At 36.0% G+C, this 26,515-nt stretch overlaps 1 protein-coding gene across 2 annotated transcripts in view; it reads right to left on the bottom strand.

Annotated features, from left to right (window-relative positions):
- Positions 1–230: 230 nt before the first annotated feature.
- Positions 231–26,515, bottom strand: part of LOC145984177 (AP-1 complex subunit mu-1) — a 43,356-nt gene continuing 17,071 nt past the window's right edge. For both annotated transcript variants that reach the window (XM_083117668.1, XM_083117670.1), the window contains exons 4-10: positions 24,977–25,107; positions 22,485–22,629; positions 13,050–13,240; positions 9,706–9,784; positions 8,222–8,452; positions 7,929–8,054; positions 231–1,331 (exon numbers count right to left, since the gene is read on the bottom strand). In XM_083117668.1, the coding sequence (XP_082973794.1) occupies positions 1,233–1,331; positions 7,929–8,054; positions 8,222–8,452; positions 9,706–9,784; positions 13,050–13,240; positions 22,485–22,629; positions 24,977–25,107 (1,002 nt within the window). In that variant the 3' untranslated portion in view covers positions 231–1,232. The remainder of the gene's footprint in view (positions 1,332–7,928; positions 8,055–8,221; positions 8,453–9,705; positions 9,785–13,049; positions 13,241–22,484; positions 22,630–24,976; positions 25,108–26,515) is intronic.

Raw genomic sequence — 26,515 nt, 5'->3', positions numbered from 1 at the left:
CAAATAGTGACACTGCCAGAACTCACCTTACAAGAAAACAAAAAATCTTCATAAAACCAGAACAAGAGCATTCTGTATCACTCAACGTTCACAGTTGGCTCTGCCTGCCTTCCCATACATGTGTGTGCTGGTGCCAATAGTGCACCTAATGGAGGACAGAAAATGAAGGGGGCAAAATTATGTGCAGGGATTGTTGCAATGATTTATTATTTTAAGAAAAAAGATCATAGTAAGTTCCATAAAATTTATTCCAAAGTTTATGTACTAATATGCACAAAATAAAAATAAATTAAACAAAAGGAAAAATAAATGTTAGCCTTCACCAGAAAAAGAAATATTTGTTCCCCCTCTATGTAACAATTCACACGGCTAGAATAGACTAAAATAAAAATTCATATCAATTCAAAACAATTCAGGAACAAATGGCATTCACTTATTACACTTGTGGTTTGATGTAAAATTTATATATAAAAATTCACTTCACAAAATTGAAAATATAGTTTTAATTTAATCACATGAATAATTCAGCCTTGATAACCTAAATAAAAGAAAATACTTCCAAAAATTACTTTAAAGCAGTTTTAACAGACATACCAATAAATTACACAACAAAAATACATGCCAGTTATTAGATTAGTTCAATACAACTCATTTCACGATCATCTCATAATTGCAATATAAATGTCATATTCAAAAATGTCCAAAGAAAGTGTAGAAACTAACTTGTATGTCTCATGAAGAAAAATTTAAAAACTTTGATCCACGATTTACATGTATTTGTTTTTACTCTTTATTTCGTATTAACCAACTGCAGTTTCATTCCGCAAGTAGATTTTTATCCACTCTTGCAAATGTAAATATACATCTTTAGACCTAAAACTATTTTTCCTTAATATTTCATTGTCTTGACCAATGCTGGAAATACTGATGTATAAACTGTCATTTGATTATGTCATTCTCAATATAAAATATACAGTAATAATAAAAAGAGAAAACTAAGATTGCATTATGTAGTCAAATTTATCAATTTACAAACATGAAGCTGTAGTAATTACAATTAGAATTTATACAAATTATTTTAACATTAATTACAGATGTATAACCAAAATTATGTCACTTCTTTTTATGCAGTATCAACAGCTTCAGTAACATGAAAAAAATCAACAATTCAAAACTAAGTTATAACACATTGTTCTAACAGCAAGGAGGGAGAACGATTATAGTGGAATGATTTAGTTTGTTCTCAACTGGTAGTCTCCATTCTGCGTTATATACCTTACCCATGGTAGAGCTTGATAACCACTCTTTTCAATGATTTTCAAGTACCGTACCTGAAAAATAAATCAATCAATAAATAAATACAAACACACACATCAGAGCTTGGATACAACAAAAAGTACTCTAGTAGTCCCTGCAATCAGAGAAAGATCAGCTTTGGTGGGAACCAGGTATGTTATACACTTCAGGTACCTGTTCAGATAAGTCAACTTGACACCATGTGCAGAGTTTTGTGTACTACCTGAAACAAAGGAAGAGGTCTCCATGGTAATGCTTACATAGAGTAAAAATTAATGTGCTAGTGTGACTCGCAAAGTGATACAAATGTTGGGATAAAATGTGTAAAAATGTATTTGAAAAACACTGTAGCGGGATTGTTCCACTTGTTTGATCAAAAGCCATGCTTTTCACTTGGGAAGATGAAGGTAGTGCCTCAATTGTTTCAGATCACAGAAAAAAGTATTCCCATCCTGTAATGGCTTCAAGGGGTAGATAGGTAGACTCTCTTGAACATGAGTCTTTAAAATAGTACATGGGTTAAATCTTATTACCTTGAAAGCAAAAAATTCCCAGTGGGAACACAAATTGTTATAATTGTATTGTTAAAATTCTACTTGCCTTCTGTCTGTGCTTTTGCATAGGTTTTTTTTTTTTTTACAAAGAATGTGTATTTTAAAATGTTTCAATAGGTAATTCATATTTAACATATTTATGTATTGTACGAGTTACTCACTGTATAATATAATCAATACAAAATTTGTATAAAATAGTCTTTCTTACGTGAGTGAAATGATATGCAGCTCACTCGCAACCTTTAATTTTAGGTAACATGGAAAAACGTATTCTTATTTTAACTGATAATCTACACATTGAAGTATAATAAATATTCTACAAATGATTAAATACGTGTTCTTGTTCAAGAATGAACATATTTTTCGAGGCAAAAAGTCCCATTTATCTGACACTGTGTTAACAGATCCCCCTTCCCCCCTCCTCTCTCAGAATGACAGCGCCAAAGTTATACAAGAGTGTGAGAGATTCGTTTCAGTAAATTCAAGCCTTTTCGTTTTATTGCTTCCTCTTCCACCAAATTATTGCCCAACATTGTTGACATGTAGAGTATTGATTTCTCCTTTGTGCAACAAATATACCACCAGTTTTAGCAGAAGCTAAACAAAAATAGCCGAGGAATAAAAAGAGATTGTTTTATCTTTCTCTCGGATTCTCGTGCACAAGAAAACAAGACTACTATAATAAGCACATTATTTACGTACGTCTCGTGCAAGTAATGTATTTTCTTATCTTGATTCAGCAGTTCCTTTTTGAACTTGAGGCATTTTCGGCGCTAGACATCATCCTGTCAGAGTACGGTCTGTCAAATTTGCTTCCCAAAAAGGAACTCAACGTGGCACAAGAGGCGATTTAATGCCAACTGCTAAAATTGGGGAGATCGTCATCGATCATCACTATCAACATCTTCCCCACAGTGGACAGGATGGCTCTTTCATTGAAAGAATACGAAAGCACCTCGCTTTGTATTGCACTTATCTCAAAATCGGTGTACTTGTTTATACGAGCAACAACGTGTTTTTTTTTCGCGGGACTCACAACTTGACCGGTCGTTTTCCTTTCTTTCATCACACCGAAAACACAAAGATGCAGACACACAATTACACTTGGACACCAACTTCACTGCTTGCTCAGGATAGCACCGACACAACGTCACATAAACGTTAAGAACAACCTGCTTCTTGCCACTTTTCAAATGGCTGTATTTCCGAAAGACTACTCTAAAAACACGGGAGACCTTCCTGCATGCATGGAAGTCGCCATGTTCGAAACTGGCGCTATTTTCTTGCTGTTCACGTGATAGATTGTAATTTATACAATAATCACGTATTATTATAAACAGAAACCTTTAATGAAAATATATTTTAAAATGTATAATCCAATGTAATTTACACGTTTTTCTTCCATTAGCGTACTTTCATAGAACGGACTACATGATGCAGAAGAAATCCATTATTAGGCTGTTACCAACCTCAATACTTCTCACTAAGTCAAGTACAGAAATGGAAGTGGTATGTCGAATGTCGGCATATGATAGTGTGATTTCACATTGTCAGTGATGATCCTCCGGGGATGGGGGAGGGGGTGGGGTGCAGGAGTCCATCTATAATCCAGAGGTGTCCACCATCCGGAAGGTGACATCCTCACAATGCGGAATACTTTTGCGGGTGAAGGAGGGCAGGCCGTAGGGTGAGGGAGGTTGATTTGAAATGAACACCTCACAACAAAAGAGAAGAAAAATGTGACAATATTTAAAAATTTACCCCCAAATAGTGTTGCCCACAAGACGAGACTTTGGCCTGTCTCGTCTCATGGAAGTCTCGTGGAAATGCTGTCTCGTCTCGAAAATATTCGTTTGTCTCATGACACATGGTCAATCTCGTCTCGTCTCGAATTTTTAAAAGCCTGTCCCTTCTCGTCCCGTGGACAACACTACCCCCAAATATGCATTTTATTTTATATGTAGCTTACAATAAAATGTGACTGCCTCAAAATATTTTTGTATTCTACAGTCTTCTTTCCACACTTTTATGCTTCTCTAAGTTGCCGTTTAGTTTCCCTTGGTGCTGCATAATCCAGCATTTTTGAACGGGATGAAAAGGACATACGAGTGTGTTTTTGGATGAAGTAACTTTAGAGATGTTGAAGTACACTCTGGAGGATACTGGAATGTGTGACATTGATCGACCACGTTGTGACACGCACATTTGTCATTAGTTACGAGACGATGAGGGATAGGTAATATTTGAATTCCAAATTAGTTAGCCGCCCCGTGACGGAGTGGTTAGCACATCGTGCTACGACGCCAGGGGTCCCGGGTTCGAATCGTGGCCTGGGCATGGATTATTTGTGAATGTCCATTCATCGATTTCATCATATCATCATCATTCATCCCCATCTTCACAAATTAGCCATAAGTGGCACAAGAGGGGAAGTAAAATAAAGCAAATCAATCAAACCAAATGAGTTATTTCCAATATTTTTATCTAATTAATATTATTAATTTAGTCAATCAAATCATATGTATTAGCTTACTTTCATTATCTATAATAATAAATCATAACACTTTCAAACATCAAATAAATTTAATGAAGAAACTCCGGTTTCAAAACTTAGTTTATCTCAAAATGTCACATTCTTCTAGCAAGTTTTTTTTTTAGTAAAATATGAGAAAATTTATTGTTTGTGACGGAACCGTCTTACTCCTGGGGGATAAGATGATTGTATTGTATGATTTTTTTTAAATTTAGCGTTGCTTTTCTTCCACTTTTGGCTAATCCCGACGATGAGAATGAGTGATCATCAGATGAAATTGATGAAGGGACACTCACAAATAACACCGATGCCGAGATTCGAGCCAGGAACTTCGGTGATTAATCTGAAAGTCTGCCACCAGGAAAGATGTACATTTTTAATTTTTTTTTTTTTTTTTTTATACATACATTCAATAACTTTGAACAGGTCATCAGTGATACAGTGCTTATTCCGCATCTGTTGACAAATGGAATGTTTTTACACCTTGTAGGCTATGTGGATTATTTTTTTTCATAAGTTTGCAACACTGTTAGGGTACACGTGCTTTTGTTTACAGAAGGTCTTAATTTCTATGATTCTCACTTTAGATTAAAAGGTTTGGTTAAAAAACACTTGTTAAAAACAGGTCAATGTTCCTTTAAAAATGCCCAGTTAAAAATCCTGCTTTAAGGTGTTCCCCATTCTCCGTAAGACCTCTTTTCCCAGGATCCTATTAGATTGACTAAACACATTCTGTTGTTCTGCTTGCTCTGACAGTCTACTCCAAGACGTTTCAAAATTCTGTACTCACTCACGTAAGACTATTTTATACAAATTTTGTATTGATTATAATTCATATTTAATTCTTAAATGAGGCTGCTTTTGATTAATGATGAAAGAGAAAAAAAAATATTTTGATGCTAGAAAAAGAGAAAATCATCACACGTTAGTGTGAGAGAAAGTACTGGTGGAGAAAAGTGAGAAAATGCATTAACCTTTAGCCAATGGCTGGTTTCAAACTAAACCATCCAAATTAGGCACTTTGATATGACCGGGTGAGTTCTGGAAAGGTTACCAAGCTTTTGAGAGCTAATGTCACTCATTTTCAGTGTACAAGTGCAATGCTGAAACTTGGTTTATATGTATTTGGGGTGGTAGGTTCCTGGTGCAAGTAATATAGTAAACTCCAAGTATCTTCACTCCTAAATTATCCTTGGGATTGTGTAGTAGGATCCTGATCTTCGGTGTTTTATGAATGTTTATTATATTCTGTTTGGCAAGGATGTGGTTTATAATTCAAGAGAAGTTTCTGGTGTAGAGTAGGATGACTATTTTCTGGTCCTCTGCTTTGAGTTATCCCAACATGTTCAAATCTACACCGGGATCCTCCCACCCAAAATGCATATAAACCAGGTTGGTGTTCAGAACTTCTGTTCGAATTAAGAGAGAGTCAGTCCACTGTATAACCCAGATCTAAAATAGGTATGATAATTTGTGTGATGTACAGATGTGTTAGAAACAAGAATAGACCGCATGATACACTTTTGTACTATAATGTTAATTACATATGGTGATAGTCCTCCATGTTTGTAAAACACATAAAATTGGTAAAGATCACAACTTGGAGGAAACCATTCACATGTCAGAGACCATACAATTTAATCAAGACATAACTGATATTATATCAGCCAATGCCAGTGCTATCAGTGTCAAAAAGTATCAGTTGAAATGTACATACAGAGAACGGCTGAACTTGTTTCAAGTAAAATATTGCTTCTGCTACAAAATTGGATTAGTTTTAATAGTCTGATTATCATCTAAGTGGATTTGAGAATGTTTTACTCCTGTTACATTGATTAAATAATTAAATAATAATGTAATAAAACAAAAAGTTCTTATAATTTAGTCATTTACGTTTTCCAAATTAAGTTATATGATGTTAATCTCATATTTGGAACAAATTCAAATTATTTCAACACAGATTCTACCAGTCTAAAATAGTTAAATCTACAATATGACATCAGACTTGATTTTCGTTGATATGACCCCGAGTAGTGAGACGGGCATGATAGGATGCCATTTTATTTTAATTAGGCTACACTTTATCCTATTTTTGGCATTTCCAACGAACTCAATGCAGGAAACATAATGCACGGTGCTTAGAATAACGTGGAGACGCAACGACAATAAGGCATCGTTCTTCGCACGGACATTGCTCCTTCTCAGTCGTGATCCCTTGTCCCCTCCCTGGAATGCAGACGCTGCACTCTTGCATCGACGTGTGCCAGATAAGCAGTTGTGCACGCAGCGGCAACGACCCTAAAGAACAAGCAAGAAGGAAACCAATATTCAAATACAAATCTCACGCTCCAAAATTTTATTTTATCTCTTCATGAATAGCAATCAGTGTGGTCACAGAATGCGGCCTTCTTTTGGGCTCCCTGCTCTGGTATGCCAGACTGGGGTTCAGGACTTGTGAGTTGGGTTCTGTGAGTTTGATGAAGAAAATAATCTTGCATATCAAACCGCTCTGGAATGCTGGAACGGAATCCACTGCGACTCTGAGATTATGCATGCCTGTCTCACTGCCCAGGAAACGTTATCGAGAATGTTATTGAAGATGTTCTTCATGTTGTTGTTAAAAATAATAATATTAATGTTGTTAATACTGTCCTACCATGTAAACATAAGAGTCGAAATTAGAAACAGTACAATAATGGAAAATGTTATATTCACACTATTCACAATTGGTTTTTTTAACAAAAAAAAAAAAAAAATGTGTACATGTACTGTAATCTCACTCACGAGGTTCATGTCCTCTGTTCTGCATCCCAGAACAGAAATAATATCACATAAAGTATTGTATACATCAATTATGTCATGTATATATTCCTTGTATAGCATTACAATTTATTATTATACCTATTTTAAAATGCAATCAAATAATAATAAATAGAGGAAATAACCATCAAATTCAGAGCAACTGACATCCTGGTATATTTTTAGGAACCAGGACAATAAGACCATACCCTCGAATGTAGGCGGGAGGAGGCGGGCTTACTTCGGGGGTTCCCCCCTTATTACATGTATTGAATAGCTGTAATACGTGTATATTGGTTGCTTATAGTTGATTATTGTCTAAATTATATGATAATGCAAATTCAATATGTAATGTAATATAATAATGTAATAAAGGGAATTATTATTATTAATATTGTAACTTTAATAGATTACATAGCAAGGTTGTCACATTAATACTTATATTATAATACTGGCCACGTAAAACTGGCCCATGTGCATTTCCACGCAGAACAGTTGGGCCAGTTTTATGTGGGACACCTAGTATATCTATTATGAATACCACTTCAGTGGCCGAGGTTTGAATCCTGGCCTGGGCACAAGTTTTCTTTGCATCCAAACATCATTCATCATCAAAAGTGTCAGAAATGGTATGTGATAAAAAAAATTACACCATTCAGTAAAAACAGAAATCTGTACAAATATTTTTTTTAAATTAGGGCTGAAATTACATACAAAAATATTGTTATTTTCATAATCTTACATACCTGAATTCCTGATGTTGTAAAGTATGGAATTTCAAATCTCACTTGTATTGGAGGTTTGCCTTCTGAATCTTCTCCTTCAACACTTGGTAAACCAAAGTGAGCTCGCATCAAGTACTCTTTACCTCCCTATAAATTCAATAGACAAAAATTTAACACGACTTAGCATATGTAAAGGAGAGATTCTAACAAATAAACATATTCTATGATAGTATTTCAGATGGATATAAAGAATACAGACACACGATGTATTAAGTTATTTATTAATATCTATACTGAAAATTTGTATTACTCACAGGGAATGATTTAATGGTCCATATGATAGCATTCTGTTCAGGAGCATATTTTACACTTCCAATTGTAGTTTTAAACTTGGGTGAATCTGCATCTGCAGGCACAGGAATAACAATCTCAACATTATTTGCTGTTGACCTCCTTTTAAATTGAGACTTTGCCTTGATCATGTACTCAACTCTGCTGTGAGCATGGCGTTCAATTACTGACTCAATCCATATAAGAGGTTTCACCTAAATAGAAACAAAGATGTTTTGAGATCAACATGATAATGAACCCTTTCACTGCTGAATCCATAATAATACACTGTGTGAAATGTGTTGAATTCATTGATTGAATTGTTGCAAGTCCTGCTTTAAGTCCACTTTATGCACAGAAAGACTAATTGAGACTGGACCTACAGTTTAAAGTGGGATCCGAACCACTGTACATGTGCATCCACCAGGTATCGAACCCAGGACCCCTTGATTACAAGGCTATGCCATCAGGGAGGCCCTCTGTGAAATGTGTGCCCACCATGCTGAACCCAAAGATTTCACATAGTACATAATCAATCCATTTTTTTTTAATTGAAAATACAGTGCAACCTTGATTTTACATTCCTGGATTTTAAAATTTCCCGTATTATGCATCTAATCTTGATGTTCCCAACATAGGAAAATATTATAAAATTATCCTCAATTTTACATTTTTCTGCATTTTAAGCTTGGTCCCCTGAAAAACATAAAATTGAGGTTCCACTATATTATTTAAGAATATTCAAACTTTGCAGGCATATAGAGACATCTCTTATGAACTGAACAGAATTAATTTTAAACTGGTTCCTTCCCTTCAGTGGCACCTAGAGAGAAAAAACTGAAGGGGTGCAAGTTATTACTGCTATTAGACCTCACTAACCATGTGAGTACAAGAATTCCAGGGTTGTCAAAGATGGTATCTCCCAGTAAGTTCTGTTATCTGTGCTACCTAACAGAAGCACAAATGGAAGAATTACTAACTACAAACGAATCCGTTGATTAACATTCTGATTATGATAAATTTAGTTCTCAAAACAAAGATTCACATGATGCTGACGTACAAATACTGGGACACCCCTTACAAGTATAATATGCACTTCACTTTAATTAATTCTTTGCGAGAAAAGCTGATCTTCAAGACATCTCGATATTATTACATCTTCAACACATCATCTAAGGCATTTTATTATATTAAACTTATTAATTGCAAAAAAATATTCAACACAGAGCATTGTCACAGAAATATATATTCAGCAGTGACTGGATTAAGTAGTTTTCTAATTCTAATAATTGAACACAGCAATTAATTTTATAAGGTGCAAAATATGAACTCATCATCCTTGATTTACCAAGGCTATGGAGGCTGGCAGCCAACAAGAAAAACAAATATCAACAAATATTAAGTCACAACATGCAAAATGTGGTAACAATTACATGCATGTGAAATGTTAAGAATCTAGTACACTTACATGGGTATTTAGACGATATGACATGAGCTCAAATTCTCCATCAGGTGGTATAAAAGATATTGTACGGTCATTTTCAAATCTGTAAAAAAATATAAAAACAAAACTATAAAAACAATGTGTGAAGATAGAAGTTCATGCTCACTCATCCAACCTCAATCAACTATACAACTATAAATGACCAAATGTAAGATATAACCTAACTCATATAGTTGCAGAATACCATTGTATATTATTGCAAGGTGTGTTTGAAGGAGAGGAGCGTAAGTATAGTTCGATGTTCTGTGTGAATTTCTGAACAGTCTTATTCATGGGAATGAGAATAGACCAGACAGTAGAGTACTGCATTGAACCACTTTCGCTCGCTCAAACTCGAGCGTGATTCGCTCGAATATATAGAATATCAAATATCATTTCAATTGACAAATATATATGTAAAATTCGTGCTGGTAGTTTCAGCCTATAATCATCTATTCATTTTCATATATTGCTAGGTATTGGTAAGATAAGACTAAATTAAAATTTAACATGGAGATGATGACTAAGTTTCAATTTCACTGAGTCTTTCACTTCACGAAGCATACTAGAAGACCCACTACCACAGACAAATTACGGTTATACGTGAACTACTGGGCTTCGAGCGTTATTCGCTCGAGCAAAGAAACAGTAAATTCTGTGCGAACTATTAACCGATTGAGCAAAAAAGCCTCAATGCAACACTCTACCAGACAGCCTTATTGAGGCCAGGCAGCAAATTTGCATTCAGAGCAGCAGATATGTTGATTGATATAATATACAAGGTGTACACGATGAACCTCCAGGGTTTCTATGCAATGTTAAAAATCAGAAAATAAAGTTACGACAATCCAGTCTTTTGTATTTGGTGCCATATATGCTCAAGTTTGCATGTTGTTTTTTTTTAGTTTGCACACATCATGCTTGGCAGCGTTGTTGCTTTTGTGAAAATTGAGTCTTCTCAAGAGAAAGCACATGCTATTGTATGGTTTGCGGAGTCAAAATCAATTGTTACCGTGCAGCGTAAGTTTCGGCGTGTCCTTAACAAAATGCTGCCAATGAACAAGAGCATTGTACAGATGTTTTCTGGAAATGGGGAGTGTGTTGAAGAAGCCAGGGGGAGGAACGCCATGTCTCTGATGAGACAGTTGAGCAAGTTCGTGGCTATCCCCTGACCACCGCGTATCCCAGATATCACTCCTCTGGACTTCTTCCTCTGGGGGCATATTAAGGATGCAGTTTACTCAATGAAGGTGACAAACATGAATGCTTTGCGTGACAGAATTGTTGCTGCCACTGATACCATCCCTGATGACGTGCTGCAGTATGAAGTAGAATACCGGCTGAACATTCTTCGTGTCACTAATTTTGTGTGGTAATTCTTTGTAAGAAATGTTTTGATTTGCTCTTTGCAATAAAATTACCAAAAAATGTGCAGGTGTGTTCGTTTTAACTTCCCATCAGTTCAAAACCCTGGAGGTTCAGTGTGTACACCCTGTAGTTTCCATGTTAACATTTATAAATAATCTGAGCAACTTCATGTAACAATGTTTAGGTACTGGTATCAGTAAGAGAATTACCATCAGAATCAGTTCAGCCCTAGTAACTATCAAAAACCAGTCTAGATATTTTTAGAGCAGCATATCCTGGTGTCGTCCTCCTCCGTAGTCGAGCGGGTTAAGGCGTTCACTCGTCTTGAGATCGTTCGCTGCGGGACGGCATAGGTTCGAATCCGGCTCTGGTCGGAATTTATTCGGCCTACGTATAGGGCCGGTGGCAACCCACCATCGTGAGGAAATTGGGGAGCTCCGAATGAGTGATTGTAATCCGGTCGAGAAGGCCTACTATAACGGCTGGGGATACATCGGGCTGACCCCCCGACTATTCCAATACTGGTTGAAGATCTCCACGCTTAGAGGTGACGCACGTCAAGCGTGGGAGGGAGACTGGCAGTCGGTAGGTATGCCTTGGCCCTTCATGGGCTGTTGTGCAACGGATTATTATTATTATTATTATTATATCCTGGTGTCATGGTCATTATGAAAAATTGGAATAGAGAATTTAAAATTGGCCAATTTTTGTCAGAACGGATGGAACTGGATAACCAATACTGAAGGATTAGCAGATTATGTTGGTCTTAATATTTGTTGTTGAGTTACTAAGGCAAAGGAATAGCCATCGTTTTTATATTCACATCTCTTTTCTGGTACTTTCGGCTAACTGTGATGATGAGGATATGATGATAATTAGATGAACTTGATGGAGAGATGCTTACAAAGAACATGTTCAGACTGGGATTCAAAAGTCAACCACTTAACCAGGTATCCTACATCCATGCATGGTTTTTAAGTGGACAACTGAGTTGTTCTCAAAGAGGTCTGGTTGACTTTCTTGGTGTAGTAAGTGAGGGCATGGATGGCTAAAAACTGTTAGTAACTTTGATATGAATCTTCATCTCCAATGGGGTTTGCTGGAGATGTAAACTGTATATTTGGCAGAATGAGGGACCGTGATTCAGGATGTGAATCAAGACACACACACACACAATACAGAAACATCTACATCCCATACTCAAAATTATAACAGTGTTTGTTGAATGTTATCTGCAAATTCAATCACCAAATTCTAAAAAAGCCATCATAAGATTGAGAACTAAATACAGCTGAATATTTGTCTATTTTACTTAAATAATGGTGAAAAATCCTTTGCATTGCTACATTAAGCAGAATTAAATATTTTCCCAAGTCATAAACATATATTTAAACACAAACAGACTACTAAAGCCATTTTAAATCTATGCAAATCATAGATTTATTTTGTTTCTGCACCAAAAGTAATGGGTAAATCTAAATATTACAACAAACTTACACAAATAATGTGTGTGTGTGTGTGTGTGTGTGTGTGTGTGTGTGTGTATATATATATATATATATATATATATATATCATACCACATGTCCCCGATATGTTGGAACAAAAATAACTTTAAGATAATTTCTTACCTAATCAGGGGCTCAACAGGGAAATAAATAAAAAAAATCAGCTTTAGTAACAGCATGTAACATAAGTATGGTACAAACCAACTTTATTTCTGATCATGAAGACATTAGTGCCAAGACCAAAAGGTACGAATATGTCTTTGCAAGATATGAACATGTGACCTCACTACGCAACAGAGGAAATGATTTGACACAATTATATTATATTAAAATACTCTAGAATTATGTATTTACACTCTTTAAAAAATGTTGACCTTGAATTTGAAGAAATTTTAGATGATTTTCCATTGTATTTTTTTTTCTTTAGAAAGTATTAAAAATAAGTTTCACGTACCTTGACAGCCTAACACACTGATGGAATTTCACATCTTCAAGTTCAACTGATTTAGATTTACCTCGACCTGTACTCTCAAACAATACTTTGTCATTTAGACCTAATCTCAACTCTGGCATTCCAGACAGATAAACACGCATCTTTATCGCACCAACTATTTCACTTCGCAGGACATTTCCATTTGCATTTGCCTTAAAGATAGAAAAAGGAAAGAATTAGATCATTTTGCAAATAACTTAAAGGAGCTGCAGGAAATAACAACAGTAACCAATATTCTATGGTTGACATGGTTGTACAAAGAAAAGAAAGACCATGGCGAACTTGTAAACTAAATTCGACAATCAAGTGTTCACTCCTCTCAGAGTAACTCATTTTGCTTGTGCTTCAGTGCCCCCATGTTGCCAAATTTATAACTTTCCTTCTTCATTTCATTGTCAAAAAATTCAGCATCATTAAATGTTACATTTCTGCTTACGCTGTGTACAGTTTTCCCCTTCATGATACAAACACTTGTTGCTGAATACAGGTGACAATGATGTGTAAAGAATGCCACACATGTTGGCAACATAGGGACAGAATTACATGCTCCCTTAGCTTGCTTAGTGTTGAAAAATTAATGACAGCTCCAATGGGTTTTTCTCTTCTTGGTAGCAGTACATTCTGATGAAAGGCAAATCAATATACAGTTAACATAATCATGTTTATAAAATGAACAATATCTCACATCATATCTTAAATTTTGTGTGGGCTATCAATGACTGTTTTCAACAAAACTGTATCTAAGCCTAGAGTTGCCTGATGACTACTCCACATAAAATCATCAGCATGGTAGCATTGAGCCATATTCTGATGGGAACAAACTCCCATCACCTCCACAAACAACAAAACCTGCCACGGGTGTGACTAGCATCTGACTGGCCTTCAACCCAGGTCCACTTCTTTCCTATTTGCAGTGCTACCTTATTGGAAATTGAGGGAAAAGTCACTGCCCTCTGCCAAACAGGAAAAACGGAATGCTTCTAATAAGGTTTACAACTGGCAGATGTTGCACTTACCTCAGATTAGGTATTATCCTTAATTTTTGGACAACAGTGTATGTAGTAGATGAAAGGAAGGGCCAGAAGGGCTCCCATAAAAAATGAGATGGAAACAGGTAACACTCGTCAGACACTGAAAATGTTTAAATTTTCACAGTGGTGGGCTGCATCTTCAAATATAGCAACATAGTAACATTCCTAAACAAATCCCATCTCCAATCCTCCCCCCTTCTCACACACACTAACCACTCATCCATTTCAACAAGCATGGTGAGAACACCACATTTGTCCATGCCAACTGGACCTGGAAACCTTGCAGGTCCAACACTGTACTTCCCTTCTGCCGTATTTCATATACATCTGAAGATGTGGCCAGTGACTGAGAAAATTTCAATACTTTCAGTGTCTGGTGAGTATTTACTATTTCCTTCTCATTACACACACACACAATCAAAATATAATGTAGGGAACACGCCTGCAATAAAAGATTTGCATTAAATATCAAAACTGTGGAACACAACTCCATAACAAAGTTACTCTCCCTCACACATACAGAAAAAAAAATATCAGCAGAAATAAATGGGTGTACAAACTATGTTCATAACCACTTTCATACTTTTTATCATGTGTTCAATTTGAATGTTAATTTAGTTTTGTTATGATATGAAGTAGATATATCATTTGTGATTAAAATTGTGTTGTACAACAACTTTAAAACTATTCTCACTTACAAAACAAAAATAACAATAACTGTTTCATTTCATAGTACAGTCACGAGAAAATTGCCACTGTTGTGAAATCATTAAACACACCTTAAATTCATGTTACAGTCAACTCTCGATACAACGACCTTTCACAATTCCCGGAAAAAGGGACGTTATTTCGAAGGAGTCGTTATTGGAATTTGCACCAATTTTCAGTTTAAACGGAGCTCAAACGGACACCATTTATCCTGGTAGTTATATAACCAGCCATACACAGAACACGTGTTGTGAGAAGGAAAATTGAAAACGTTTTCACAGAAAAGGATTTAAAATAATGTTATTTTCTTTTATTGTGCATAGTCGTTGCTCTTCCACAAAATTTTTACAATTCTAGTTCATGAGAAACCCGTTTGCACTGAGACCTACAGAAAGGAAAACAATCTAGTTTATTGCAAGCGAAACTCGAATAATCTTGACACCAGTCACACTGGCACCAACAAAAGTCGGGAGATAATCGGCCAGAATGAATGTTGGATTTTAATGGGTCTACTAGAGCATTGTGTTTTACAAGATTAACTTGTAAGGTAAGATCTGTGTAAAATACATCGTAAAAAATGTCACATTTTCTTTTCTTTCAACCAACTTCATATTCATCCCACTCCCCCATTTTAGGGAGCAGTCCAAACTCTTTCTCGACTTGCATTGTAATCCAGCGTGAAAAAGGAAACATGCAAGCAATCTGTTTGCTCCCAATGTGTATTCTAGGACCCATTAAACAGCGTTGCACTCGATAATCATTCGGGTTTGGAATTGGATTTCACTTTAAACTGCATATTTAGTCCCGATTAGCCCATCAGCATAAAATGAACTCAAAACAAGCTTTATGAAACCTGCACATTTTCACATATCTAAATGGTAGATCGTTATTTACTCTCACGGTAATCGACCATTTAATGTTGGATTAGGAGTATTCTCGATGTCAAACACCCGCTCCTACAAAAGTTTTTCCATTGAATAATGTCTTTTTAATCATTTTCAGCAACCATTCCTACATTGAGCACTTTTTTTTCTCACATGAATGGTTCTGAAGAAAAGCGGATGCAAATTAAATTTACAGTTTTGCTTATCAGAAGGTGCAGAACATGAAGTTGTTTTAACTCTTGTTTTCATTTCTGGAGATCAAATTTCGTTATCGTCAAATCAAAACAGCTTTGTGAGATTCAAAATAATAACTTTTTCCTTCACGCTGGATGAGTCATTGCTGTTATCGGCAAGCAAGAGCTTTGCAGACACCAGACAAAACACTGGCGCAAGCTGCAACGTAAAAACAAGGAGACCGGTTGTAAGTTCGAGCAACAGGTGGTGGAAGAGAAAAATCAAAGCATTTTAAAGATAACGCAACTGTCGAAGACGGAACTTTTAACAGCAGTGTGAAGAAGAAAGAAATGACCCTTGCTTTATGTTTTACCATACAACAGACAATAATACGGGCAATATTTCCTATGCAGACAACAGCATAAAAAAAATATAGAACCTGAATTCTGCAATTATCAACATTGCCGTGCACACCAGTGGCGGAGAATGGGCTGGGAAAAGAAGGGGTCACTTTTTTTTTACTTGTTCTATGATTTTTGTTTGTTTTCAAGAATATATCTAGAACAGGTTGCCCCATTTTAGACGTCAAAGGAAAGGAAGAGGGGTGGGTCCACTTCCACCCTCGCCTGTAATCAGCCCATGTGCACACACGAGCAAGAAAATCGTGGCTGAAACAATCTGCATCGCCCCTCCCCTACCCCACATTTGTTGACAGGAAAAGGGGGGGAGAAGTAAGTCAGTGTACGGAACACTTTTTTGGCAAATATTATGACATCAACACAATTAGGAAAACGTATGAAGTGGAAAACAGGAGTTACGATGCACATAAGATCGAAGTAAACTTTTGTGGAAACCTGGATGACAATGCATTAAGCGGGTTGACGATCTTTAGTTGGCCTATGTGGTTTTGATTATTTCTAACAGTTTTACTTTTTTTATGAAGTGTTACAGGGAACAAAGAACACGTTATGAATGAAAGCGGTTACCGGAAGTTGTAGGCTACAAGGCCAAGAGTTGCTCACTCACAGGAACCTGCTGAACTCTAGGTCAGAGCTGGACAGATGGGCCAGACTTTCAGGCGTCACGCGTCTGTATTTTGGAACATTCCTGTGATCTTATCTCTCATGATGGTGTATTTATCGATGAAAGAGCTTGACCTGCCATACACATTGGCAAAGACTACAAGTCCAGCAGTCATTTTGGGCTGCTCCCCCCATCTTTTCCTCGTGAGTTGTCAGCAGCTCTTAGAATAAACAAACAAGTCAAGGTCGATTTAAAATAACATCCAAGCATATTCGATCTTCTCTTCTCACGTATCCAAGAGCAAGCGTGGCAAAACAAGCCTGGCACGTTGGGTAGCAGCCATCAGGTGCAGGGTATCATTGGTGCATTTGAGGGAGGGGAGGGCAGAGGTCAAGTGCTATTAGATATCACTCAAACATGGTGTGGTGGTGTCTATTTTTAATTCAGACCCAATTATGAGCGGTAGAGGGCTCGTGAAGAGAATGAGTGAAAAAAAACGTATTTTTTGGCCAATTTCCTTCATGTTTTCAACTTTTTTTTCCAAATTTTTAAACTTTTTTCTAAATTTTTCATGGTTCCCGGGGAAAGGGTCATTACTTTGAGAGGGTCATAGAATCGAGAGTTGACTGTATTTATATTCCATCTTGGTACATTGGTCACATAATGGGCAAAATATGATTAAAGTTTTTTTGGGGGATAGATAGACGTTGTAGCAATTTCACATTGTTACAACAATGTAGAGAACAAAATGAAACATAAGCACAGATAGAGAGTCCATTGACCTCCAACATCATTATCAGTTGTTATAATTATGGAACAAAAAAAGGAAAAATTACACAGATCTTCTATTTTTCTATTGGGCCTCCTCGATGGCGCAGTGGTCGCGCCTTTGCCTTGTAATCAAGGGGTCCCAGGTTTGATACCCGGTGGAGGCACATAGTGGTTCGGATCCCACTATAAACTGTACGTCATGTCCCGATTAGCCTTACTGTGCACAAAGTGAACTTAAAACACCAAATCAATCGATCAATATTTTTCTATTATTTATCATGCATCCAATATTACTCTTCTTTGTGGATAAAAAGGTAATTTTAATTGCTGCTGCATTCATTTGTTTATTTTTGGGTAGCATTTGGTCACATTAAAGTCAGACTATATATCAAGCAAATTCTGGAAAGAGTACTTGAAAATAATCTGTAGCTGAATATGTGAATTTACATACTTACACCTTCCCACCAAATGTTCATCTTGAAATTTGAAGGTACTTCTTGAAACTGCAATCAAGTGAGATAAAATCTGAACATTGTGAAGTGGACATTATGGGTAGAAGGAACAGTTGAATGTAGTAATATAATTGTTTCCAATAAAACACACATCACAAAACAATGTTAGATACCTCATTTGAAAATTACATTAATAGTTATGATTGTATAACGTATATATTTTGAAAAAACAAAAAGGCTTAAAATAGCTACCAGCTGTTTCTTTTGTGTAGGCTGGCACTGAAAACAGCTTTTATTTTCAAGTTTATTACTAAGGGAATATATTCTGATCCCCCCCTTTCACCAGCTTCATCCCACATATTGCAACATGGTGCCTAGATGTATTTTCTTTTACATATATTTTTATAAAAATATCTGCTGGTGAAGTTGATATTATTTTAAGGAAGCTCTCTGTCGAATAATGTTCATGGCACAATGCATGCCATTATCCCAACCCTGTATCTGACCAATACTACTAAGCTGCTCAAGGTATTAACATTTCAGTGGTCATTGTGTTCATGCTGAAGCAATTTTATCTAAACGACTAAATGTATGGCAGTTGCAGTCATCACACAATTTCTTCCCATGAAAGGTATTGCTTTTACAATCTGTTCCCCACATACATACTATACATGCCTTATTTATGTATGTGCATATAATTATTAATATTATTTTATAATAATTTATTATTTATTAGATATGCATTTCTGACAAATGGCGATAAATAAATTAACCAATCATTGATTGATTGAGTTGGAATTTTAAGTCCACTTTATGCACAGTAAGGCTAATTGGGACTGGACCTACAGTTTAAAGTGGGATCCAAACCACTATGTGCCTCCACCGGGAATCAAACCAAGGACCCCTTAAAATAACCAATCAATTGATAAATAAATCTGTGTTTTGGCAGGTACTATTGTATCATGAAAGTTTCCATGTTTCTATCCACGACTGGTGGGTTACGTTTTTTTTACTACTCTAGCTTCTGGCCTTTCTTTTTGTATCATTCTTTTTAATAACTCTGTATTATTTCAAAAGTAAAATTTATCTGTAGTAAAATGTGGTCCCCTAGGGAGATTTCAGACCAAAGTGGCAAGCAACACATGTCACTTGGAAGTGCAATCAATGCAATCTTTTGGACCAAAGCAACATGACAAGCTGCACATCTTGCTTGTGACTTAGGCGTCACTCAGACTGTTTTTTTTTCAAAGGCGTGCATTGTGTTGCCTCACTCTGTGAAGGGGCCCATGCCACTTGTCACTTTGGTGTGAACCTCTGCTGTCGCTTGGTCTGAAATCTCCCTTACACTAAAACAGGTATATAAACTTTACGAGTTTTCAAAATAAAATCCTTAGAAAAAATAAATAAGAAATAGAGTTACATAATACTGAAATGAATAATCTGTATCTCCTAAAATTATTACAATAAATGACTAAAGAAGACTTCAATGAGCACGCAATGTGGCATATGTGCAAGAGTAAAGAGGAGTTTACATGATCCGTGTTGGGAAACCTTCCAAGAAAAATGGATTGACAATGTCGAGATGGGCCTGAACCAAACTGGTAAGCATGGTCAAAGATTGAACTGGTCTTGCCCAGGATAGGGACAGGTGAAGCTGTGGTAATAAAACATCTATATTTAGGAATGCAAAAGAGTGAGTTCGTTAATACAGTGGAACCTCGATTTTACGTTTTCAGGGGATCAAGCAAATTCAAGAATTTAATCGTGAAAAGTACCACTTTTAAACATAAAGATATCCATAAATATACCTGGTCTTCTCCAGATGGTAAAACTCATAATCAGATAGATCATATTCTCATTGATAAGAGAAGGCATACTAGTATAATTGACGTTCGTACACATAGAGGTGCTGACTGTGCCAGTGACCATTATTTAGTAATTGCTAAATTAAGAGAAAGACTCTCAGTGATAAATCATAAGCAACAAAATCTAAAAATTATAAAATTTGATACAGGAAAGTTTGCTGATGAAAGAATTAAGAAAGATTACCAAATTAAACTGTCAAATAGATTTGAGGTTTTGCAGGATTTTAATGATGATGAAAATATAAATGAAACAGACGTAAATAAGAATTGGGAGCACATACGTAATGCAATAGAATCAGCAGCTAAAGAAACTATAGGATACCATAAACCGAGAAAAAGTAAGCCATGGTTTGATAATGAATGTCATAATCTAATAGAAATAAGAAATCAGGCTAGACTTAGGTGGTTAAATAACTCGGATGATACAAATCTAAGCAATTATAATACAATAAAGCGAGAAGTTAACCGCACGTTTAGAAGTAAAAAAAGAGATTACTTGAAAAGCAAAATTAACGAAATTGAAACAAACAGCAAAAATAAAAATATCAGAGATTTATATAAAGGTGTAAATGAATTTAGAAAGGGGTGGCAACCTAAAGTAAACTTGATAAAAGATAAAGACGGTGATTTTCTAGCTGACCCAAGCGATATTCTAAATAGATGGAAGAACTACTTTAATGACCTTTTAAATGTCCATGTAGGAGATAAATCAGAAGTAAATGAAGTACACACAGCAGAACCTTTAGTTCCAGAACCTAACTTGACTGAAGTTAAAGATGCTATTAAAAGGCTTAAGAATAACAAAGCACCTGGCATTGATTTAATACCAGCTGAGTTAATTAAATATGGTGGAAATTCATTAATATGTCAAATTCATAAATTAATTTGTTTAATATGGAATAAAGAAGAAATCCCTCAACAGTGGAAAGAATCCATAATTGTTCCTGTGTTTAAAAAAGGTGATAAAATGAACTGCAATAATTACCGTGGAATTTCTCTACTCTCAACAACATACAAAATATTGTCTAACATTCTTTTAACAAGACTAACCCCATATGCTAATGAAATTATAGGTGATTATCAATGTGGATTTAAACGTAACAGATCAACTACAGATCAAATTTTTCACATCAGACAGACACTTGAAAAAAAGTGGGAATATAATCAAAATGTCCATCAGGTATTCATTGATTTCAAAAAAGCATATGATTCGGTCAAAAGAGATAAATTATATAATATATTAGTAGAGTTTGGAATACCTAAGAAGCTTGTTAGTATGATAAAAATATGCACCAGTGAAACAGAAAGTAAAATTCGTGTGGGTAATAATATGTCTGACAAATTTATAATTCACGATGGGTTAAAACAAGGAGATGCATTATCTCCATTGCTCTTTAATTTTGCCTTAGAATATGCTGTAAGGAAGGTAAAAGAAACTAAAGAAGGACTAAAATTAAATGGTGTGACTCAGTTGTTAGCATATGCAGATGATGTAGACTTACTGGGGGATGATATAAATACGATTAAGAATAATGCTAAAATATTTTTCAAAACTGCTAAAGAGATAGGTTTGGAAGTTAACAAAGAGAAAACTAAATATATGCTTACAGGCCGAAACCAAGTGTTAGGTAATAATCAAAATCTAATTATTGATAACAACTCGTTTGAACCAGTTTCCAAATTCAAATACTTAGGAGTAATATTAACAAATGAAAATTATATTAAGGAGGAAATAAAAAGTAGGCTTAATTCAGGAAATGCATGTTACTTCTCTCTTCATAAACTTTTGTCTTCTCGTTTAATATCTAAGAAACTAAAAGTTAAAATATACAAAACAGTAATTTTGCCTGTAGTATTATATGGATGTGAAACTTGGTCCCTTACATTGAAAGAGGAACATAAATTGAGAGTATTTGAAAATAAGATCCTTAGGAAAATATTTGGACCTAAAAGGGATGAGGAGACAGGTGAGTGGAGAAGGTTACATAATTTAGAACTACATAATTTGTATTCATGTCCAGATATTATTAGAATAATTAAATCAAGAAGACTTAGGTGGGCAGGCCATGTGGCACGAATGGGAGAGGAAAGAGGAGTTTACAGGATTCTTGTTGGGAAACCAGATGGTAAGAGACCTGTAGGAAGGCCAAGACGAAGATGGAGGGACAACGTTGAGATGGACCTAAAGGAAATCGGTAGGGATGGAAAAGAGTATATAGATCTTGCTCAAGATAGGGAAAGATGGAAGGCCTGTGTTGCTGCAGCCATGAACCTTCGGGTTTAAGAAGGCTAGAGAGTTAGTTAGTTAGTTAGTTAGTTAGGGGATCAAGCTGAAAAAACTTAAAATGCGGGAAAATGTAAAATCCAGGAACATAAAATCGGGGTTCCACTGTATTAATTCAATGTAAAAACTGGAAATATCAAGTTATAGCTGTTAGCAACATCATGATGTATTTAGGTACTACTTAAGTTTTGTTAGGGAACTTACCAAAAGATTAACAGATTCTATCACATCAAGGAATACTTCATTTTTTCTGTACTTGATTCCTTCTGATCTCCAAGACACAGCATTGGTGACTGCCATGGGCGGACGAGGTTGTATTTCTAATTTGTGACCCTCTTGAGTAATATACCTACATTGAAGACATGACTATGATTATTTGCAAATATACCAAATTTCTCTTTCCTACTTGGTAATATAATATATACATACATACATATATGCTAAAAGAAAACAATTGCGACTAATGAAGCTGATTTTACCTCATGTACTGCCATACATCACTAACATTTTTAATCTTTCTCTGCGCTGTGGTATTTTTCCAGATAAGTGGAAAATTGCACATGTTCTTCCTCTAGCCAAGACTGACACCGGCACTTCCGTTGACAACATCCGACCTATCAGTATTCTTCCCACGTTATCGAAAGCATTAGAATACATTGCTCACGACCAAATCAGCAGACATACAAATGAAGTTCTGGTTAATTTTCAATCAGGATTTAGCACTAGCACTAGCACAGCCATGACTCGCATAACCGACGACGTCAGACAAGCGATGGACTGCAGACATGCGACAGTTTTATAGTTTTATTAATAATCCTTTGCGCAACAGCCCTAAAGGGCCAAGGCTTACCTACTGACTGCCAGTCTCCATCCCACGCTTTCCTTCGTCACCTCTAAGCGTGGAGATCTGCAACCAATAGTCCAGGGGTCCGCCCAACATATCCCCCGCCCTTGTAGTAGGTTTCCGGGACCGGATTACGCTTACTCATTTAGTTTTATTGGGCTACACAAAAGCGTTCCAGTCACTCGACCATGATATTCTCATTTCCAAGCTGAAATAGTTTTTTTTATTTTTTTTTTTAATTTCACCTCCTCTGCAACCGACTGGGTCAAATCCTACTTAACTGGAAGTAAACAAAGGGTGGTTTATGATGGCAAGTACTCGGTGCTATCTGAGCTCAGTTGTGGCGTTCCGCAAGGAAGTGTACTCGGCATTTTATTATTTTCTTTATACATCAATGACCTGCCAAATATCTTAAAACACTGCCATTACCACCTGTATGCCGATGACCTCCAGTTATACTATTCTGCACCCCCAGTAATGTTAAACGATGTAATTTCCAAGGTTAATGAAGATGAAGAGAAGATTGTTAACTGGTCGCTAAACAATGGGATGTATACTAACCCTAATAAATCACAAGCTATTTTGATTGCTTCTGATACACTGAAACGTTACATAGATCTTAACACTCAACCTTCCATTCTTGTAGATTTGACTCGCATTCCATTTCAACAAACTGTTCAAGATCTGGGAATTGTATTAGATGGAAATTTATCATGGTTACATCACACAAGTTCCGCGTGTAGGAAAGCCTTCGCATCTCAGTATTCTATAAGATGCATGGGTAAGTTCCTCCCCACCTCTATCAAAACCAAACTGTCAGTCCCTAGTTTTATGTTATTTAGATTATTGTGACATAGAGTATTCCAGCTTAACAGGTTAGTCAGCAAAATGCCTGCGTACGATACATTTTTAATTTAAAATATTGGGACCACTTATCATCTTATTTTCTCAAATTGGGGTGGCTACGCATGCAAGGAGACAAACGTTGCACTCTCTGATTTTACTTTACAAAGTTCTCAACCTCAAGTCACCTTCCTATCTCCTCTCTCGCTTCCAATTTCTTCACGAATTTCACGATCGCAACAACAGATCACGCAGCTCCTCATCTCTCTTTATCCCCACCCACAGATCAAACTTCTTCTCCAACTCTTTCTTCGTATCCGCTGTAAGGCTGTGGAACCAGTTGCCAGAAAGCACTAGAGCAGTAAGCTTTCTTTAGCAGATGTGTTCGACACGTCATGCAGAATGACTAATGTGAAACGTTGGTCAGCTTGAATTGCTTCATCAATCTTTGTCTTCAAGACCTCTGAAGGTGGAGTTTGCTATGTGCTACAGTCGAATGTTCCTTCTTTCCAGTAAGCACTTTGCCATGGCTGATGCACTGAGATATGCTGTCACTACATGGTAGAATACATTGGCGGCAACCGAGTACGATGACTGTATCAACAAACTGGTATCATGCTATGATAAGTGCTTGAATGGGTATGGCAAGGTATGTAGTTCCTGTACCATAAATTTTTTGCACACACCATTTGTTGTTTGTGTTTTACACCAAAATGTTTTTTTTTTCTGGATGACACTCACATTTTTAGTAACAAATAAACAGACAAATAAAAAATGACAGTGAACTCTAATTTTATGTTTTTGTTGTTTTTTTGCATGATAGCTTGAACTGTCCTGTTAACAACACTATTTCAGAAGTTCACACTGAACTTAGTGCAAATCCATGATAGGTTTGTTTAGGATATGGGTTAATTCATGTGATTAAAATGAGTTGATGTGTGTTCATATACAGTATAATGGAAGGTCAACTATCAATTAAAATAAATACCATATATCATTTTTAACTTACTCTTGTAGGATTTTGCTGTCAGTAGTTTGTGGATATCCAAAGTCGATAAACTCATCCAGCAATTCATAAATTACAACAAAGTTGTCACGAATACTTTCCTCCTCCAATTCCTTGAAGTATTCTATCATGACCTGCAAAACAAGCACTCATTTAAAAAAGTATCCACATGTACTACATGTTCAGAAACTAAGTGCAAGGTGGTTGCAGCCAAATCTGGAACTAACAGTCAGGAATGAGAAATTGTTTGGAACATGTAACAATGACACTTCGCATTTACAACACACATGGCATGCCACATTAGAGTAGACATGTGAGAATGAGTTAGCACAGAAGTCTAGCTCCGAGTTGCAGACCTCAGAAGTCTATTTCAGCCTGTAAAATAAAATAGTGGGAAACAGCAGACAGGTTTATAAGTTTGCAATATTGCCAATAACTTTCATCACAAAATTTCAACTGAGCTAAATTGGTTAAGAAAATGGGGAAGTGGTAAGAAGGTGGCCGAATTGTCTAAAAACCACAGGTTTGAATCTTGTGTGCCAACCTCTGTGGCACAGTGCTCTACAAGACCAGGGGTTCTGGATTCAAATCACAGCCTGGGCATGTGTTTTCTTCGTGAGTGTCCATTCATCAATTTCATTATATCATCACTCATCATCAACAAAATTAGCCATAAGTGGCAAAAAAAAAGTGACGTAAAGTAACCTAACTCAATCGAATCTTGTGCAAAACCAACTATTCCTTTGCCTTCCTATAAGTGAGGTGGGTAGTAGAATTAATATATTGTAGACATTTATTAGAGACAGAACATGAAAACTATCCTTGATGTCACTTTGGATTTGTTTTTCCATATAATTTCTCCAATTCTAAATTAGTTATTTAGGCTGAGCAGACACACATTGGTGGAAATTGTAACCATTTGTAGCAAGGTTTTCTTAAATATACAAAGTGAATGTCAGCTGAAAGTAAAATATGAGGTTGATAGGTTTAAAAAAAAAAAAGAAGAAGGAGCCATAACAACCCTTAACTACCAAACTTCTTTAAAAGTTGTAAGGTCATGAAATGAGACGTAAATCTAATAAAGTGTGTAATGTATGGATTTGATGTCACTATATTATTTGCTCAGTGCATTATGGATTTACTGATCTTACCTTCAAATCCACAAACACAAGTGCAACCATTAATGTTACAATTTTAAATAACCTTGTGGCAAGCTTGTCATTTAGAGAGAAAGCAATGCTTAACAAATTTACATGATATGCACTAGTGATGTGAAAAAACACAAAAAGGGAAAACACAAATGTCACAAGTTGTCCAAAATAGTTGAGATATTTACATAATTTGTTTGAAAGTACTATGTACCGTGCGTCCATTTCGATCTGCAGCCGAGAGATCGGGAGAAGCGTGGCGGGCGGCACTGACAGACGCATGGGAATTTCTGTACAAATTACCTACACACGTCTCGACACGAGTTTGTTTTCACGTAGGTACGTGTCATACATAAAAAAATCTTTGTTCTAACGTGAATCTTGCGGCTGGCAC

Source organism: Lepisma saccharinum, chromosome 2 (assembly GCF_977018435.1).
Source record: "Lepisma saccharinum chromosome 2, izLepSacc3.1, whole genome shotgun sequence".
NCBI lineage: Eukaryota > Metazoa > Arthropoda > Insecta > Zygentoma > Lepismatidae > Lepisma > Lepisma saccharinum.
This window is presented reverse-complemented; position numbering and strand designations above follow the sequence as displayed.